Source organism: Seriola lalandi, unplaced genomic scaffold (genome assembly GCF_002814215.2).
Source record: "Seriola lalandi dorsalis isolate HSWRI2012SDOR001 ecotype SW California unplaced genomic scaffold, Sedor1 jcf7180002054885, whole genome shotgun sequence".
NCBI lineage: Eukaryota > Metazoa > Chordata > Actinopteri > Carangiformes > Carangidae > Seriola > Seriola lalandi.
The window spans coordinates 2,165,541-2,186,101 of record NW_019525437.1 but is presented as its reverse complement, the minus strand read 5'-3'; the positions used below and the strand labels follow the sequence as shown (position 1 = coordinate 2,186,101).

General features: G+C 42.5%; 2 protein-coding genes across 2 annotated transcripts; both read right to left on the bottom strand.

Moving 5' to 3' along the window:
- Positions 1-446: 446 nt before the first annotated feature.
- Positions 447-2,704, bottom strand: pdzk1ip1 (PDZK1 interacting protein 1). The gene is made up of 4 exons (XM_023428714.2): positions 2,466-2,704; positions 1,417-1,543; positions 1,192-1,278; positions 447-999 (listed from the first exon to the last, which is right to left on the bottom strand). The coding sequence occupies exons 1-4, from the start codon at positions 2,530-2,532 to the stop codon at positions 927-929; spliced, it is 354 nt and encodes a 117-aa protein (XP_023284482.1). The 5' UTR covers positions 2,533-2,704; the 3' UTR covers positions 447-926.
- A 173-nt stretch (positions 2,705-2,877) lies between these two features.
- On the bottom strand, positions 2,878-17,574 carry nwd1 (NACHT and WD repeat domain containing 1). The gene is made up of 15 exons (XM_023428842.2): positions 16,263-17,574; positions 14,556-14,759; positions 14,323-14,476; positions 13,284-13,401; positions 12,573-12,737; positions 12,156-12,353; positions 11,682-11,804; positions 11,392-11,597; positions 9,535-9,795; positions 8,860-8,950; positions 7,871-8,019; positions 7,063-7,336; positions 5,453-6,006; positions 4,485-4,590; positions 2,878-4,134 (listed from the first exon to the last, which is right to left on the bottom strand). The coding sequence occupies exons 1-15, from the start codon at positions 17,450-17,452 to the stop codon at positions 3,824-3,826; spliced, it is 4,104 nt and encodes a 1,367-aa protein (XP_023284610.2). The 5' UTR covers positions 17,453-17,574; the 3' UTR covers positions 2,878-3,823.
- Positions 17,575-20,561: the final 2,987 nt, after the last annotated feature.

Genomic DNA, 20,561 nt, shown 5'->3' with positions numbered 1-20,561 from the left:
ATATATATATATATATATATATATATATATATATATATATGTATATGTATATATATATATATATGAGCACACACACACACATATATATATGTGTGTGTGTGTATATATGTGTGTGTGTGTGTGTATGTGTGTGTATATGTATGTGTGTGTGTGTGTGTGTGTGTATATGTATGTGTATGTGTATGTGTATGTGTGTGTGTGTGTCTGTGTGTATGTGTATATGTATGTGTGTGTATGTGTATGTGTTAGTGTATATATGATTCATGGGAGAGGAAAGAAAAACGAAATTCAGTGTAACCCAACTAGACACTGCTTTTTTCTAACTGTCACATGTTGAAATTGAAACAACTGATTTAGTCTTCAGCAAATGTGTATTACTGGAGCTTATATGTTTATGTTATGTAAAATCTTAATATTAAAATCTTAATCTGAAGAGTAAGAAGTAGTTTGTTTACTGTAAAACTGTTTAATTATTAATCACAGGTTATTCTTTCACTGATCAGTAACGAGAGCCGACACAGCAGTTTGTTAAAAAAGATAACTTATTAATTAGCACAGAGCTCACAGGACAGTCAGCTGCTCTGAATCTCTGCAACAACAGGTGAGTGAGGATTTAAAAAGCCAGGAATACATATTATGTACATATTATGCTAAATGATTTGCAGGTTCTCCCTAGAAATGTGCTACAGTCAAAACAGAAAAAAAATCAGTCACAGAATATATTTGTACGTAAATTCAACATGGATGATATCTGAAGTTCATCATGGTAAACTCCACCCACCTGGGATGACAGCTACGATAAAACAAACAAAATTAATAAAAACATCAACTGTAAATGTTCATTTGTTACTATAAACATATGTATGTCTTGTGTGTCTGTCCAGTAATGCTGAGGACGACGCTAATGCAGGATCAGTTCAGGTTGGTCACATGGCGGTAACTTTGTCATCGGTGCTGTCAATCACCAGGTTGTCGTAAGCGTTCATGTCTTCTTTGCTCCTGATCAGCAAACACACGCACAAACTTTGTCATTAAAGCTTTAAAATATTAGTTATAATAATGTTGGATTTATTACAGCAAACAGTACAAGTGAATACAGCTTGCAAAGTAAGAAAGAATACAGAATATTGCTGTCGTCAGGATGCTGACCCGAAATCTTATTTAAGTATCGCGAGGACTTGTTGGTTTTACCTGACCATGTCCAGGGTGGTCTCATAGGTGTTACAATTGGTCATGACGAGATCATTTTCTCTCTCTGACTCCACAGAGGTCGCTGCCCTGCACAACAAAGGAAACTCACCATTTAAACTTTCATTATAGAGATTAGAAAATCAATTATTTAGTTTGGACATTTAATACATGACTGTGACTGTCTTTACTTTTTGAACGATACTAAAACTGCTGAGTGTGACTGACCTACTGGACTCCTCACACCAGGCCTTTTTCACCAGGAAGCTGACGAAGGTGAGGAAAAGGAAGGCGGCAACGGCGATGATGCCAGTAAGCCACTGAGGCAGCAGACGCTCACTGACCTGTCTCTGATCTAAAACACAGACACAGAGGTCAAAGATCGGAGGTCATTCAAACTCAGTGTGAAACGATGGTCAGTTAAATGTGTGTGTCTCTCTCTGTACCTGTAAACTGTACACCTCAAAGATGCCTCAGCTACTTCACTACTGCTAAACTAAACCATTAACTGACCTGAACTTAACTCTTTAACTGCTAAACCATTAGCTTGTCCTCAACCAAACAGTATTATGGTGAGCTATTTTAATTGCAATAAAAGTTCAACCTGAACCTTTTTAACTTAGGTAAAAATGGCGTTTGTTAAACTTAAAGTGGTTTTGTTGCTGCAAACCACTGAAGAATAAACGTTAAAATGCCCAAATCTATAGTAATCCATTAATTGTTCCTAACTTTCTTCCTGAATACTATATGATATGTATGATATGTGATATGTACATGCCTTTTTCAATAAGAACTGATGTGAGGAGAAAATTCAGTTATCACATTCATTGTATTTGGTTAATATTTAGTGGTTATCAGAGGTAAGATAGGGATTAATAAAGAGTCCAAACTGATGTCTTCAAACAGCTTATTTTCTCTTAACAAGGTTAATGGACCAAAGAGATTCAGTTTCTACTCATATAAAGCAGATATTGTTTGTTTATTTCTATAAACAATGAATCATTGATAGGAATATTCTGGAGTTGAATTAACAAAATGATTAATGGATTAGCTGAATGATAGAAAATCTACTTTGATTATCATTAATCGTTTTGTTTAAGCAAAAAAGACAAACATTTGCTGGTTTTAGCTTCTCAAATGTAAACAGTAAACTGAATATATATATATGTAAGTAAAATGAAATATGCTGATAGTCACTGATATGTTTTCAGAGGATCAACTAAATCTAACATATTCTTTGAGCAGTAGTAATAACCACTTGTCAATACACTTTCTACCTGTCTGGGCCGTCACTGCTCCCGCAATCAGCAACAAGCAGGAAATCACTGCAGAGGGTTTCCCCATTGTTGTTTCTCCAACTCTTGACTGAAGAAAAAACTAAGTACTGAAACCTGAAACAATCAAATCCTGTTAAAAAAAAATTGAAAAGTGACGCTTCAGTGGTCGATTTAAAACTTTAAACTCTCAGTGTTAAACCGCGAGCGGAGTGAAGCTGAGAGTTTCAGGTGTGTCAGGTGGATCAGCAGGTCGGCACAATTCTGTTAATGTTCAACTCAACCCGACAACACAAGCTCTGATTCACAGGAAGAGCTTTTCTCTGTCCTCAGAGTTTATGACTGAGCTGTTTTCACTCAGATAAACAAACATGGCTTTTAAAAGTAGGGAGGGCCCGATGATTAGCAGTCATCAGAGATTGTTCTACAAAGAAAATTACAAGGATATACAAGAATTATTATTCATATTTATACTATACGATAATCATTTAGGACAGTTTTCTAGCAAAAATGCCAAACTTTCTCTGGCTCCACCATCGCTAATGTGAGATTTTGCTGTTTTTGCCTGGTTTTCTATTTTGGGGTTTTGGACTGTTGGTCCAACAAAACAAGACATTTGGTGACGTCACTTAAGAAAAAATGTGATGATCATTTTTCTATCTATCCTCACCTTTTATAGATGAAATAATTAACCGATTAGTTGAAAAAATAATCTGCAGATTAATTGATAATGGAAAGAATTGTTAGTTGCAGCCCTACATTGAATTATCTAATAAATAACAACAATTTCCTGACAAGCTGCATTCAGCCCCAAGAACCTGCACCAAGAAAATGAGGAAAGCTTGTGCTTTGCTGGACAGTTTGTATCTTGCTTCTTCACAGACGATGCCAACTGCAGTCAGCGTCAAACCACCTCTGAAGCATAACCCACCTCTCCTCTGTCCATCTGAATGCTGATGAATTGAGTTGCTAAATTATGTAAATGTGCTGTTGATACCACACTAAGCTGTTTACATTTTTTAACTTGTAATCTATGTAAGCAGTTGCTTTCAATAAGCAGAAGAAAGTATTTCGCCATATTTTGGTAAAAACCGGTGAGTTCCAGGAACATAAACAGATGTTTTAATACATTTTTCAGATTATAAATAGCAGTTGGTTTCACAATGATTTATCAAAACTAAACATTTGCACTAATTTTCACATGATAATAGATGGTGTGTGTGTTATATATTTAACAAGTACATGAACCTCAGTGAGAATTAAACAAATACGTTTCCTAACAATGAAAATATTTTGTTCCCTAATTTGTCGTGAAACCTCAGAGAACCTTGAGGTCCCTGGAGGTCCGGGGCCCAAACGTCCTACAGTATGAGACAGGTGGAGGAGGGTTTGGCTCTGAGCATGCTCATGAGGTTCAGGTTGAACTGGGCTGGGTTAAAGTCCTGGAGGTCGGACACGGAGGTCTGCTGGCCGTCCCGCTTCTTCTCCCTGGAGGTGACTCGGTACTGGGCCTTGACGTTCGTCAGAGGGTTGTAGTCCGGACTGATGTGGTCCGGACAGCGAAACACTTCTCTGATGATGGACCCCTGCTGAGTCAACGCCACAAAGCCGTTCCTGTAGGTCACCATCCTGACGACAGGTGAGTAGACGAACTGAACGTACAACAGGTTCCCTGAACAAGGAAGAAATCCACTACAACATCAGAGTGACACTTCACTGAGCAGAGGCTTCAGAACTGCTGTGTTCTTTGCCAGGGGCAATAAAACCTCATTCAGAATCACATTATTTAATAATACAAATAACTAAAAATAGAGACCACAACATAAACTTAGTAAAACCAAAATGAATGTCATGTAGTGTTCATTTAGAAAATGAATATAAGATGAAACCAACATCTCTGCACATACGAACCTCTGACTCGCGAGAAAGTTTGGTTTTCTGTCAGTTCGTTTTTTTTTTAAGACCAGTTGATATTTCCTGTACATCCTCAGTGAAAACATGTCCAAACACACCTGAACGTACCTGTAGCAACGTCCCAGACTTTGACGGTTCTGTCCTGAGATCCAGTGAAGACAAATTGGTCGCTGTCAGAGAAAGCAGCAGAGAGGACGCCCTCGAAGAAAAAACCCTGAACACCAACAAAACCACAGCACAATGAACTGGACGGGAACACTGTAGCCTACTGTTGGACCTAATGATAACATTATTACTATAACACTTCCTATGATGCATTTGTACATGGATACAAGTTAAGTCTTAAAGGAGCTATTTGTTATTGCTACATAGCTAATGTTAGCACCAGCAGCTGTGTACTCACCAGTCTAGAAGAAACGTGAGTCCAAGCATCAAAATTCATTCCTTTACTCACCGACATTTGTCTCCAGAGGTGGAAACAAACAACAATGTTCACCAACTCTTGTCTCTATCACTTCTTCTCTTATACTGAAGTTAGCATGCTAACCAGCTAACTCCAGCTTGGTCGACTCTTCTTGTCATTTTCCGATACCAAGTCACTGTAGCATCCATTCAGAAGAAGTAGCTGCTAAGAGGACATATTATAACATCTTGTCTTCTAAACACGATGGCTGAAGCTCTTGACAAGACCGGTAAGTAAACAGCTGTTAATGCTAACGATGGCTATGTAGCAATAGCGAGACACTAGAAAAACACACTGATATATAAACAGATAATGACACATAACACAAACGTAATATTATAAAATATGTCTTAAAGGAGATGATATAATTGTTGAAAATGCTCTACATTAATAAACAGTTGAAAATAAATGTCCTTATATCTGCTTATAGCTACATTGTAGTCTGTTAAAAACCATTTATATGTTTATATACTGATTACTTATAAGTTATATTGGTTAACATAAAATGTTGCCTTATTCTTTGCTTATTCTTGGTTTGTCTCTGTATTATTGTCAGAGTTGTTGGTTAAATGTCTTTTTGGCTCTAAGGCTGCAGATGCTCAGTAACCCTGACCTTGTACTCCATGGTGTGGTCCAGGGCCAGTGGGTTCAGGGCCCACAACCTTTGCACAGTGTCCTCTGAGCCCACCATTGCGTGACTCCCCCAGTTACTGGCCGTCACGCAGGTCACTCTGGTGCGATGAGGCTCCAGACTGGAGCTGCCGCCGCCGATGAAATCATGGAGTTTCACCTCCCCGCAGCTCGTTCCATACAGCAGCCTGCGGTCGGACAGCAGCGCCATGGAGGACAGCGGGGCGTGGAGGAGGGACAGGGGGAACCTCTCCAGGGGCCCCTCCACCGTGGGAAAGCTGTCTCTGGTGGTGATCTCGAACAGACACACCAAATCCTCGTAGGCCACCGCCATGTGCTTCTCCTGGGAGCTGACAGCCATGCACAGCACCCTGGAGAGGCTCTCTGGAGGGGGGATGCAGAGTGTCTCCTGGGGCATGGCTAACGGGTAGATGAGGACAGTGCCGGAGGTCAGACCACACAGGAGTAAACGTTTGTGCTGAGCTACCTCCAGACAGCAAACCTGGGCAGAGACAGCCAAACGCTCTGAGAGAGAACCTGCAGGGAGAGACACAATAGTCAAGTCTGGTGTTTTTCCTCTCCTGTGTTGGTGCCAGCCACTTTTATCTATGAAGGAGGAAAACTGACTTTCTCAGTTAAATCCAGACTGTAACCTTTGAAAGATGAAACAACACACTGTTCCTCTTACCTATAAAAAGTTGAATTCACAAGCAAAAACACAACACAAGTCATTTTCTGCGATTTTTACCTGCTGTTAAAATGAGTGCAAACCAATCACGTTCCAGGAGGGACACCACTTCCTGTAGGTGGTCATAAGATCATTTCTGTCTATGCTCTTTGTGCATGTCGCCTGATACTTTTGAGATGGAGTGAAGCTGTTCCACCCACACTTTACCTACAGTGGATTAGGGATGTTATCTCAAATCTGAAACTACACACTCCTGAATCTGAAATCTACTTTAATATTCTTTGATGAAACCATCACATAGGTACAGGAATAAACTTTTATTTATGCATTTCTTTACCCTTTAATTTAATTCTATTTGTATTTTCTTCTTAATTAAGTGGTCTTGGTCCTTTGTGCCAGGGTTGCCACCTTTTATCTCACTTGTCTCACCTTGTTTTGCTTTAACAGTCTGTGTCACATGCTGTATACTGGAAGTTGGTTTGAGTGTCTGTATCTAGACGTTTGTTTATGCATTGCATGGCAGACTGATCTGTGATGTAAGGCGACAGTACAGTTACCCTATGACAGTGTTTAGGGATGGGTAGGACGTGGGAATGTTGAAGGTGTGATATTGTGTTTGTTATGAGGCAGTAATGTATGGAGGACCAGGGATGCCACAGGAAAAAGTAATCAAGTATTTCTTTAATTTCATATTTTAATAGCATTACTATTATTCCAGATTGTTAGTTCTGGCCACAGCTCTCTGTATAATTAGTAATGTATCGATTTACAAAGTCTATTTTTGACTCAACAGAGCTTATAAGACTTCAGCTTCCAGAATCAATAAAAGAATCAGAATCAATAACATCCTTTGAATTCCTTCTTTAACGGTGCGTCTGCAGTGACTCTGCTCTGGTAACACCGACCTGTGTGGTTGTTCCAGCTGATGACTTCTGTCTGGCTCGGCTGTCGGATGAAGAAAACCTGATCTGTGTCTTTGGTGATGGCAACATGGGCGCAGCCTGATGGGATGTGGGCGGTGGGTTTGTGTTGGGTGTCATATTTCAGATTCCACAGCTGGATAGAGCTGGTGGCTGTCGAGGCTGAAACCACAAAGCCTTTATACAAAACCACAGAGGTGACGGGAGCATCTGAACCACACAGAGTGTCCAACAACGCACCAGTGGTCACCGACCAGATCTGTCAGAGAGAAGATTTACACAGGATGGGAACACATGACATGTATAATTTAATTGAATAAAGTTGTTGATTTAACTCAAAGACCATTTTTGAAGTCGTCCTTCAAAGTGAAATTCATGAATTTGAGTTCTTCAAAGCTACAATATGTTTGAAATACGTATCCACGCTGTTACTGTAAAGTAGCTGGAAAATCTTTTACTGCGAAGCAGCTGGATTAGTTTTACTGTAAAACAGCTGGATTAGTTCAAACTGTGAAGCAGCTAGATTGACTTTTTACTGTGAAGCAGCTGGATTAACCTTTAATGTGGTGAAATGGAAGGGATTTTACTGTGAAGCAGCTGCCTGATACAACATGCACATGCAGATGTTGATTTTGCCACCAAGCCCTTTGTATTGTATTAATGAATTTGAATTAAATAAAGTTGCAAAAGAACATAGTTTATTGATTTTAAGCGTCTACAGTGTAGCATATTTGCAGTCATAGTCCTTTGCTCAATAAAGTTTACATTATCTATTCAGTGTGTCATCTCTTACTCGTATGAGCTGGTCAGCAGCTCCAGAGGCGAGCTGCCTGCCGTCCGAAGAGATGCTGGCCGACAAGACGCTGTCTTCATGTTGGAGGTCAAGGAACTTGTCCACAGAGTCTATGTCGATGTTAAAGAGGCTCAGAGTTCGCTCAGCGCCTGCAGAGACAGACACAGATCAGCTGGGAGATGAACACAGGACACCAGAGTTCACACCGAGCGAACGTTCACATGCACATAAGACGCCAGGTTACATCACACAGGTAATTGGAAAACATGTTTACAGTGACCTGATTAGGTTAAATCCACATGTAACCCAGAGTGTTAGACTTTACATTTCTATTCTGTTAATCTACAACAGTAAATATGTTTGAGAGAAACTTAGTGGCATCTCCAGGAGAAATCCAGCTGGAACAAGGAAACCATGTTTCTCTTATCTCCTGCTCAGATACTGGAAAGAGGGTTACTCATTTTAATGATGCTGATGAAAAGCAGACTGGAGCCCTCTGCATTGCAGGCTTTTGTCGACTTTCTGTGTCCTCATTTTTATCTTTGCATATCATCTGTTTTCAGCATGAACTCAGCTGAAAGTCTCACATATCAGGAAAGTATAAAGGCAGGAATATGACACATGGGCCGATAAAGATTCACACATTTTAAATGATAATAACACAGCATGTAAGAAATAAGGCTAAATATAGTTTGCATGTAAAATTATTTTATTCCAACTCATTTTCGTGCCTTTACCATTAAAATATTAATAATTCAAATTTCTGAATAAAAAAAAAAACCCAATTGTTAGAATTTACAGATATAAACAAGAAACGTAAACACTGACTGAAAGAAACGCTTCAGCTCTAAAGTCTAAAATTCCAGTTTGATTTCTCATCAATAGGAAGGAATTCCACATATCAGCTACTGATGTGTAGCTTTTCAAGCTATTTGTAGCTGCAGCTTGTTATGGTTTGAAAAAACACTGAGTTAGTTTATTAGTCATACCTGCCATCAGAATTTTTTCATCTTCTGTAACAGAAAGTAAAGACGGAACCAGAGGAAACTCAACAGCTGTCTGTCTGCCCGACCCGGAAATCTGCAGATAAATGTATTAAATATTATCTGAGTTATGATCATGTGCAACAGAAGAAATAACGTCCCTGTAGGTTTGACTGTTTATGCTGAATTACTGGTGACAAGGTTTTGTCTTTAGTACAGGACTGAGCAACAGTCTACTGGAAAAACATGTTGAATAGAAACAATCAGTGTTTTTTCACAATGACAAAGAATGAAAAGGAAAAAAAACTTTATTTTTCTTTTTAGTAGATACATTTTGAGTTATGATTAAAACTAGACTTTATTTTCTTGAGTGATCTGTTGAGGAAGTGAATCCATTCTAAAATTGCTCAATATAAAACACCCTTAAGTAACTCCCTAAGCTAAGGAGAAATTAAACCTTAACTGTTATACTCAAGTACAAAACTTAAGGTGATTTTTGCAACTGGCCCCTGGACACTATGAGGGTCCGAATGTCCCACATTTAAATGGGGATAAACAGAAGTCTTCCTTGTTATTGGCCTCAAAGAGACTCTGCGGCCTTTAACTCTAATATCAAGCTGTAACAACTGCCAATTAAACATCCATGAAAGCCATCAAACCTGCCAATCAAAACGGACGTACCTGATAGAGGAAGCCTTCTGTAGTAACCACAAACACTTTCCCACGTTTTGGTAACGTAACAGAGTTGACAAGAGTAAAACACCTCTGTGCGTTTTCCAGCTGAGTCTCCACAGTCTGAGTGCCGTTAACAGGACGAGATATTCTGACCAGACCACAGTCAGACAGAGAAACTACAGAGTCCTCCAGAACTCCCAGAACCAGCGAGCCTTCATCACTGCTGCTGCTGAAGAGCTCAGCCCCGTCCAGCTTCCACACCTTCACCTGCGAAGAAGAAGAAGAAGAAGAAGAAGAAGAAGAAGAAGAAGAAGAAGAAGAAGAAGAAGAAGAAGAGTGCACCTGGGCCCAAAAACAAAAAGTGAAACAGAAAACCCTCTCCTGAAGCCTCCATCCACCCGTGCAGCAGCCTGAATAAATCAGACAAACGAGGACAGGAAACCACCAGGTGTTCTACAGTTTCTGTGTGCCTGCAAAAAGAACAGCCCTCCCCAGTGCTGGGGTCCAGGTGAGCCCTGTATCTGTTTGTAGCTATAGCTCCGTGTGTGATCCTCCACTGGAGGGCAGCCATCAGCTTTTCAGCAGGAGGTTTATCCAGGAGCCGCCAGCAGCCTTTAGGGGAACATTTTGTGTCACACACCTCAGTCCATTTGGACTCCCTGAGTCCTGTCAGAGAGCCGAGGTTCAGGACCTTTACACAGCTGTGATACAGCTGCTTCTTCCCACAGGAGATGAATTTGGACTGACGATGAGGGAGAGGAACACATACTCGTGGCCCTCACTCCACTGTTCAGCAGCCAGTGACGACCCGACCAGAAGAAGTCCACGAGGAGCCACCGCAGCGCCTTTATGAGGTCTGGTGGTGGAAGCAGCCATTTCCACTTAGACAACTTGGCCTCCACCTTCCCCAGCACTCCCTCCCAATTCTGTCTTTCTATGTCCTTTTTGCCTAGATGAACACCTAAAGTCTTTACTCCTCTTGTTCTCCAGCTAAGGCCCCCAGGAAGACCAGGAGGGCATCTTGAACTCTACTGCCCCGCCAGACAATCTCCACTCTTCCACCAGTTTATCCCGGCTGAGGAGGCCCTCTCATACAGAGCCAGGCCGGCCTCTAACTCCAGGACGTCCCCCCGGTCCCAGACAAAAACTGCCTGGACCTCGTCTGTGGAGGAGAGGCTCGATGGCCACGCTGTAGAGCTGGCCTGAGACGGGGCAGCCCTGCCTGATCCCCCTCCTGACTGGTACAGGACAACTAAGACCTTAAAACCAAGCATGTCAGGCCCCAGCTCACCCCAGAAGTGTTTAAAAACTCCTGACCAGTCATATCTAAAGAGTCCAGTTCCTACCTGCTGCCTGCTGCCTGCTGCCTGCTGCCTGCTACCTGCTGCCTGCTGCCTGCTGCCTGCTGCCTGCTGCCTGCTGCCTGCTGCCTGCTGCCTGCACGGGCAAACAGTCCTCTTGTGACCCACATCTCCACACTCAAAACACTTCTTGCTCCCAGAGGTGGCGTACACCATATAATAACCTTCCTCGTGTTTAACACGGAGGGAAACTTCTAGTGTCTGAGTGGAAGAGTCCAAAAACATGAACATTGAAGGTCTGATTCACACCTCTGACCGCCTTCTTCGCCATAGCAGCTGAGACTCATGGGTATTGTAGTATTTAAGAAAACATCCGTCAAACTGACAGAAAAAAATGATTTCTAATTCAAAATGGTGGACAGAACATAAACCCTTCCAAGACACCTGGGTGTTTCCATGTAGAGGAACTGAGGAGATCATTAACAGGTCATGGTCAAACTGGTGGACTCAGTAGAAATAGTATGAGTTAGCATTAGCATTATTATTATAATAGTTTTATTACCTGAGTCATGGTGTAAACACAGAGCCGCTGTCTCTGCTCAGACAGGTGGAGGTGTACTGATGAAGGGGCGGAGTCCACAGGTACAGCCTCCTGGATGCAGAGCAGCTGCTGGCCGTTCATGAGGCTCCACCTCCTCAGAGAGCCGTCAGCAGCCAAGGAAAGGCAGTGAGACGAGCTGTCAATCACTTTAACTGACAGGACCGCACCTACACAGCACAGATTACACTGTGAGTTATTATTATTATTATTATTATCATTTCATTATTATTCTTGAATCAAATCAGACTGACCGGTGTGTCCCAGCAGAGTGTGGACAAGCTGCTGGTCACTGAGACTCCACACCGCCACCACCCCGTCATCTGAACCTGCAACCAGAAGCTCCGCCTCCACACTGACGTCCACACAGAGAACACCTGCGGACACAGCGACAGGTAAACCTGTGTTAATGCCCAACTCGCAGCACATCTAAATCACAGCTGTCACGATTTGTGGCCCGAGCACAATAAAACGGCGGCAACAGCTACCAAAATAAAATACGTGATAAGGTGCTGCATGAAGAACCAGGTCACAGGAGCTGAAGGATCACAGACTTTGGTGAGTGAGGTAAATTTCCTGTCACTGATGTGAACTGTAGATAATATTAAAACAGCAGCTCTTAGGATTGGAAATTTTATTCTTTGATTTTTGATGCAAAAACAATAAATCATATCAATCATTCAGCCCCACTCTTGCTTTTTTCTTTGTTGGATTTAAACATGTCTGACCTCCCTGCAGTCCGCTCAGTGTGTGCTGCAGCGCCCCCCCAGGCTGCTGCAGGAAACTACACTTTGGGACGAGGATCGGCTCCGCACACGTCAACAGCCACTCTTCACACTGACTGCACAGCTGGCCAATCACAGAGGGGAAGGTCGAGGCCAAGGAGCAGAGTCTGGCCAACAGCTCAGTGTAGAACAGAGACATATCTGGAACAGATGGTTGAAAACACTGCGTGTGTATTATGTTACAGGTTTTAACACATTCCTACTGTTTAAACTCATTTTTGATCTAACTGTTGTTTCAAAAGACTCTGTCACAAACATAAAAGTCAAATTTCGAGGGGAAACTTGTTACACTTTTACACGTTTAGACTGAAAACGTTCAAAAAGCACATGAGTATGGAACATAGAGCCAAACTAACTGACCAAAGTGATTGTCCAAGAAGTCCAGGCTGGGTTTGATTAGGACCAGAGTGTCTCGGATCAGTCTGGTCTCAGTGCAGTCCATGTACTGGGAGCACTGGTCCAGGTCGTGGATCACACTGGACACCCCACACACCCTGCTCTTACAGTACAGCCACTCAGCGCTGCCTGAAAAATACAAAGCTTCTGTCAAAACCATCTTATTAAAAACAGAGACTTCTTCATTCAGTCTCAGGCCATGGTTTAAACCTGGTTTAAACCTGGTTTAAACCTGTCTTAAACCTGGTATGAACCTTCATTCAGTCTCAGGACCGAATGAAGGTTCATACCTGGTTTTAACCCGGTTTACTTGAGGTTATTTAGCTAGGTAGACAGGTTTAGGACCAGAATGCACCTGGGTGGGCCTATGGTTTTTACCAGAGCAGGAGAGGCAGCAGGGAACATGATCCCTTTGTTATTCTGTTTGTTTGTTAAATTGATAAAATAATCAAAAGAAAAAGGAGAAGGCTTTGTTTGGACAAAGATAAACCACACTCTCATGGTGCATCACTGCTCTTTAGATTTTTATGTTGGATTTAAATTGGATTGGATTTTCTGTGTCCTTCTCTTTCTGTCCATGTTTGAACCAATAACTGAACAATACAGGTACCTGTCTGACTCTGGTCCGGGCGTGTGGTGGTAGTGGGCGGGACTTTAACATTAATCTGATCTTACCAATGACCTCCTGTTGGAGCTCCTCCCACAGACCGGCATGCAGCAGGTGATAGGGCAACTCCTGGAGCTTCCTGACGTTAGCCAATCCTGGAGCAAACCACAGTGGCTGGGGAGGGACCTGTGACACCACAGAAAGTGTCTGAGTCCATTCAACAATTACCTGTACAGCGGCACACATCCCACCCACACTCTATTTTCCTGTTTTGTACTTTCACACATGTATGTTTGTATGTGGGGAGATTAACTGTTCCAAAGCTCACCAACAAAGTTTGTTGGATGTTTTTTGGAGAGTTTTTCCTCATCTGAAATGAAGGTCTAAGAATAGATATGTGTTGCATACTGTACACACTGTACGGACATTTGGGCTGTGCACAGCAGACATGTGTCCAGCGCTGAGCTCATCAGTCACACAGCAACTGCTGGGGATGAGGATGTGATCATGAAACTTCGTTAAAGTCTTCCCATTAAATCTTGATACTTCACACATGCAGGTTCACAAACATGCAGCAGCTCTCATGCACAAAAAGTCGAACAATAGAAAAGGGACTCAGTTCTTTTTATATTCCATGTCAGCTTTGATGGAGCCTCAGTCCTCTTTTACTGCTGTGGATTATGGGTAGGTTTTATTTGGAACAAGATGGCTGCTGCTAAACTTGTCTTATCCACATTCCTGTGTTATCTGGTTAAATTAAATAAATATACCTATATTTAGCAATAGGCCTACTTCTGCATTATCTTTAACGTCTGTGTTATCATTAAGAAATACAACCTCATAAGACCTTATGATGTATAAGTTTGTGGCTTTGGGTACCACTGTAGTACAGTATATACAGTATATATTTGATATTTAGAAAATCTGAAGGACCAGAACTGAAATTTTGTTTTAAATCAGTCCAGCTTTATTAAAATGTGTCTTTGGAGACACAACTCACTTCTCCACTTCTTCACCTCCATCCTGTTGATGTAAGCTACAGCTGCTGGATGTGATGGTGTACATGTTGTATGTGAGGAAACCCTCCTGTTATCGAGTCGTTGGTACCTTTCTGTCGGAGAGCAGCAGTGACAGACCCGGCAGAGCTGCAGGCTTCAGTTTCCCCGACCACCGACCCAGAAAGTACTCTGCCATGATCCTGAGGCTCCGCCCCCGCCGCTCTGACGTCAGATAGCGCGATGAAACTGCCTCCACCACGCGCCTGAAGTACACAAAGGTCATGTGTGTGAATCAAATCAAATCTAATCTTGTGATCATCCATCAGGTTTTTTTTCTTGTACCGGTTGTTGAAGGCGACGGCGGCGACCCCGCCCGTCCACCGCTCCTCCAGATGGTCCTCCAGGTCCCGCTTGAGGCGGGCCCAGAGGAGGGGGGGCAGCCGGATCAACGAGGGCGTTGGAGGGAGCGAGTACCTATACACCTCACTGATGACATCATCGTCCAGGGACATGACATCACGTAGCTCAGCCTCCAGCAGACCTTCCCTGTGGACATTTATCATTATCATTATATATTTACCTGTTAAACCTTTATTTCATAGCAGTTTCACTTTTTGATTTTTTGATCAGCGGGTTGTAACATCATAACATCAGCTTGTTATAACACTTTGTCTACATGTGATCACATCCTCTTTAACTTCACATTTACATGTATTATTGCTTTTTTCATTGGTGATTTACATTATGTTGTTCAAGTAAATACATTTGACATTTATTATACTGTTTGTTGCAAATGAAATTTCTGGTCTGGCCCATATACTTCCACATCTGGGCTGAGTGCAGCTGTTACCCTTCAGGACTGTCTGACAGCTGGAGGATTTTCTGTGTGTGCATCAGAATTGGTCCAGATGCGGAAGTAGCATCTGACAGTCATGCTGTGTATGGGCCAGATTTATTTTGCTGATAAAAAATACTTTAAATTTCATTTCCACTGGAGCAATAATTAGTTTTTCACTGTGTGAACTCGTGTTTCTCTTGATTATGAGTTGTCTGATAAAACTAGTCAATCAGTGTTTTGTTTTCTTATGTGATTATTTTTGTATTATTTATAGTTCAGTAGCAAAACTGCAGGTCACTGCTGTGATGGCTCCACTCCACCCAGCCAGCCAATCACAGACAGCAACTGTGGGTGCCTGATGAGTTTTATATCAAATTGAAAGTAATGACTCATTTCATTATCAATTTCAGATCAACCACTTAATACACAAACAACAGTGATAAAAGCCAATCATAACTTTCAAGGTAACGTCTTCAAATGTTTTTTGTTGTCCAACCAACAGTTAAAAATTTTGTTTAATGATACAAAAAATAATCTATTTTCAATTTTTGTATAAAAAAAATACTTTAATGATTAATCGATTATGAAAATCATTTCTGATTATTTTTATATTGATCGACTGATTGATTAATCAGAGCGGCTCTACTAAATTATTCAGTTTACTGTGAAATAAAACAGAAAATCATCTGCTGGTTCCTCTATAATATTGTCAGGTCTTGACCCTGTAAAGAGCCTTGAGATAGTGTTTGTTATGATTTTGTGTTGAATGAATGAATAAAGTTGAATTGAAAATTGAATTGACTGACATCTGACATATTTAGTCTGCTGACAACTGATTGCTCATTTATTTATTTATTATTGTTTCCTCGTGTTTCATATTGACTGATTAAAGCTCAGTTGTTCTTTGGATTGAATTATTAATTGATGTTTTCATTTACATTTGCTAATATCAGGTAAATGTACTTTAAATAATATAATTTAATATACTTTAATAAACTAAATATACTTTAATTCTCCAAGTGTTTTTGTTTTGCCTGATTTTATTTTAAAGCCGTTTCCTCAGGAAACAAAGTTGTCATTCAGTGAATCAAGAAAATAATCCAAACTGATGATGTTCGCTGGTTGCAGGTCGGATAAACACTGATAATGTTTGTAATGTCATTTCTGGAGAACAATGCTCTCATGCTGTGACATATGTGTGACTGTCTCACCTTGCCAGAGTGAGGTATCCTAAGGCCCCGCCCACCAGCTCCTTCCCATGTTTCTCCTCCAGCATCAGGAAGAGCTGTGACATCATTTCCTGTGCATTGGCGCCCAGATGTATCTCTGTGAGCGGGGTGAAGGAGGTCCAGCGTCTGGCTGCAGACAGGATCAGTTTGAGGTGGAGGGGACAGCCGGTGGAGTCGAAGCTCTGCAGCACGGCGTCGCTCTGCTCGGGGGTCAACGCTCGCTGTGACGCTCGCATGTTTGACTCCACGATCTGTTTCCCTTCATCACGAGACAAACGCTCCACCTCAAAGAAGCTCCCCAAAGACTCAAACTTCAGCCGCATGTTAACAAATGCCTCGCTGTAGGTGTCCATGGAAACCACCAGGTGGACATTGGGCGGGAGGTCGGTGGGCAGCCAGCGGAGTCTGTGAGCGTGATTCTGGTCTGACAGCTGATCCAGAGCGTCCAGGATGAGGAGCAGACTGTTCCCCTGCTGGGAGACCTGGGTGAGGACGTTCCTGAAGAACCGGAGCAGCTCCAGGTGGGTGCCGGCCGTCAGGGGCGAGGGCGGAGACAAACCGCACGCCAGGCAGACCTGGAGACAGATGCTGCGGAGGACGTGGTCGATGTCTGGTCTCTGAGGATGACGAGCTGACAGCAGCCTGATCACCACCACCGATCCCGCCTCCAGGACACTTCGCATCTCCTGCGCCAGTTTGCACAGCAGAGCCGTCTTACCCATCCCGGCAGCCCCGTGGACCACCAGCGGGCCGTGAAGCACGTTGGTGGACTCCCACATGGCGAGGCAGAGCTTCCCCAGGAGACCCTCTCTAGCGTGTAGACCTCTGCACAGCTCAGCACTCATGGCGACATGCTGTGCAACCTCTTCACCCACCCAGTCTGACGTGTCCTCATTTTCTTCCTCAGTGTTTCCCCAGATCTTCCTCCGCCTCCCCTCAGGCGGGGAGTCGACCGCTGCTGTGATCCGGGCCTTCATCTGCGTCACAAACTGCTCGCAGACGCTGTCCAGGTACTGAGCGTGCTCTTTGCGTTTGGGGTCGACACTCCCCTTGCTGAGCTCCACACAGTGCAGGTTGAGGATCTTCCGTGATGAGGCGTAGAGCCGAGACTTGAGGCCGGTGAGGAGTGACTGAGCTTCAGCGTCCAGCAGCCCTTCGGCATTCAGGTCCATGTACTTGGCGAGACGTTTGGGACCGTCCCTCACCCTCTGCCGGGGAATCTCTCGTACGAAGAGCAGAGCCGACAGTTCGCCATCGTCTTTCCACAAACCGTGCTCGAGCTCCCGCTCTGTGACTGTGGACAGAAGAAGAAGACACTGATGTCACAAACCCTCTGAGACAACAGGGGACCAACTGTGAGCGACGTCTCTGACCTGATGTGTAGAACTGTTGTCTCTGCTCGGCGGTGATGTCTCCAGCGGCTTCGGCGGCGGCGGATCGTAGGAGCTGCAACAGTTGAGTTTCTGTGAAACGCCAGGACAGGACGTCGTTGTCGTGCTTAGGCCCACTCTCAGGTCGGAGGTCGCTGTAGTGGGGGAAGTGAGCCGTGATAGGCTGGAGGACGTAGGTGGGCGGAACCGCATTGCAGTCTTTTAAGAACCACTGATTCAGCTGTTTGACGCCTTCAGGGTTTTTGGAAAGTTTAGACAAAAGGACTTCAAAATGTTTCTGCGGGACAAGGCGGGGAAGAGCCCTGTGGCCATACCGGTTCCCCAGCAGAGCCTTGAGAGCCGAGGCATGAATACAAAGGGAGAGAATCAGATCATGGATTAAAATCTTTTACACTTTGCATCCACTTTCACTTCAGCTCCAACAGAAATGTCAGGACATTTAGTTCTATTTTGTCATTTTCCAGGACTGAAAGATGAACGTTTTTCAGATTTCTTAGACGTGTGAGAGCCCTGTTACAAATCAATCGAAATGTATTTCAAAGAATTTGATCAAACCACAGAGGATCATGCGATACTGGACTTTAAGTTTAGTTATGAAAAATAAATATCCAGCTTTGGTATTATCCACAATGTGCGTAAAAGTCTGAATTAGAATTGAAAGAAGATGGGAGACTCACGATGAAAGCCGGTCCGGTTGAGATCCTCTTACAGGTCTCGATCTCCTGCAGGAAGATCTCACAGGACTCGTGAACTCCAGTCGTCACATTTCGAATCCCCCAACGCAGATCCACCACCTGAGGAGGAAATATCACTGATCAGTGAGCAGCGGTTTACTGAACACAGAACAGATCACCTTATCAGTTACTGGATTCGTTGAAACCGTTGAAGAGGAAACTGTTGAAATGTTGACCCGACCTCAAACACCAGCCCCAGACTGCGACAGAAACACAGGACTTCTGGGTAAGCTTTCTCCAGCAGAGCTTTCCTCTCACTGCTCATATCTGACCAGAGAACAGAGACAGTTCAATAAGTTCATCTGTTGTAGGCTGAGGTGGTGCTCAGTGAAATAAATATAACAGTAACTGTATATGTATATATATGTGTGTGTATATATATATATATGATTATAAGACTATAAGACTTATTATGGTAGAATGATAGAGTTTGAATGACTCTTGGAGGAGGATTTTCCACAACCTGGCAACCCAAAAGTTGCTCTTATTAATGGCTTATAACTGATCAATAAGGCATTAATAAATGATTTATTAACCATTAATAAAGCCTTTATAAACGATGACTTATCAGAACGTGATACAGAAAAATTGTAAATTAAATGTAAGACTTTAATAACTTCTAATATCTTTGTGTGAGTTAATCTGCTCTGACCTGTGAACGTGGAGCTGATGAAGACCCGGATCATGTTGGAGCTGGTCCTCTGAGCTCCGTCTGTCCGTCCTCTGAGGACGTCCTGCAGACTGACACCTCCTCCTTCTCCTGCTGGACGCTCTGCCATCGTCTGCGCTCTGAAACCACCGTCTTCTTCTTCTTCTGCCTTCTGTCTGAGCTTCCCTCCTTCAGCTGCTCCTCAGTCTCCTGTCTGTGTTGTCCCCTCTGAGATTTTCCTCCAGGACAACCAGCTCTCCCACATGACCTGCTGCCGTACCTGCAGCACACTGAATACTACTGTAGCACTGTGTTCGACCCGAGTATGACTGGGTTAACTGCACGAGACCACAACATCATCTTCTGAAGTAGATGTTGTTAAAGCCCATTGTAATGTTTCTGCACAATGTAACCTGCTTATTACTGATCATGTATATTTTTCATCACTGCTGATCATTTATGGCTAAACTTTCTCATTATTACACACAATATCAATATCTTGTTAAAACTAGAAATTTTTATTGGTGTAACAAGACACTACAATGAAATCTTTTTCCCTGTGGCACTCAGAAACCTGTGTGGTAGTTTGGGATGTAGGATTGTATTGTAGTTTCTGAGGTACTTTACCACACATTTTATAGTACAATTATGAAAAAAATAAAATAGCATATAACATGAAAGTTAATCATTTATTCACTCCTTTGTTCACTGTGTTAGTGTATGCCTCTGTAACTGTGTTGTGACCACATGCTGGCTGTGCAGACGGTCTCAGGCCGTTCCTGAATAGGGTTCCTTGAAATGGGATCTTATCTGAGTGACTTGTAGTATTTTAAGATTGCTATAAAGGATGGTGTTGACATTGACCTTAACTCTTTCTAAGGTCCAGCAGTTGGCCATTGGATGACTAGACTAAATAACATAAAGTCAATCATGTGTGTTTTTGCTTTTTCCTGGAACTTTATAAATGCTGAAATGTGTAAACTGACGAAGGGGCATATCTCTTTGACCTCTGACTCCTGTAAGGTGTTGTCAACAGATTAATCTTATTCTTTAACCCATCAGTGTTTTGTTTGTCTGAGTCTTTAATGAAGCAATTTCCATCAGACAATAAACATCCCAAAATACGAACCATAGAAACATATGGTACCAGTACCACAGAGTCAATGGTACATCACCACAAAACCCTTGTACCACATAATACCCCATGACTTGTGGTACTGTCCTGTGGTAAAGATCCTAAAATACTAATGATACACAAGCTAGTCTAATGACACAGTAACACAAAAGGTATCACAGAACTCAGAATTTAAACTTCAGCACATCTAAACAATTGACAATAACTGGTTTATTTGGTTTTAAATGTTTAATTTCACCAGTAATGATCTAAAGGTTAATAATGTCAGTTAACATGACATGAAATATTCTGATTACATTATTCTGTTTTACATTAAACAAACATGTAATTATGGCTTTAATAAACTTATAGCCTGGCTAACCTGAACCAAAC

Excerpts from the sequence above, each read along its gene's own strand:
- pdzk1ip1 (XM_023428714.2), bottom strand. The coding sequence starts at position 2,532 with ATGGGGAAACCCTCTGCAGTGATTTCCTGCTTGTTGCTGATTGCGGGA. Across the intron at positions 1,544-2,465 it reads AGCAGTGACGGCCCAGACAG|ATCAGAGACAGGTCAGTGAG; the intron begins GTAGAAAGTGTA and ends TCTGTGTTTTAG. Across the intron at positions 1,279-1,416 it reads TGGTGTGAGGAGTCCAGTAG|GGCAGCGACCTCTGTGGAGT; the intron begins GTCAGTCACACT and ends TTTGTTGTGCAG.
- nwd1 (XM_023428842.2), bottom strand. The coding sequence starts at position 17,452 with ATGGACCTGAATGCCGAAGGGCTGCTGGACGCTGAAGCTCAGTCACTC. Across the intron at positions 8,020-8,859 it reads TGAAAAAATTCTGATGGCAG|GCGCTGAGCGAACTCTGAGC; the intron begins GTATGACTAATA and ends CTGTCTCTGCAG. Across the intron at positions 4,135-4,484 it reads AGTCTGGGACGTTGCTACAG|GGAACCTGTTGTACGTTCAG; the intron begins GTACGTTCAGGT and ends TTCCTTGTTCAG.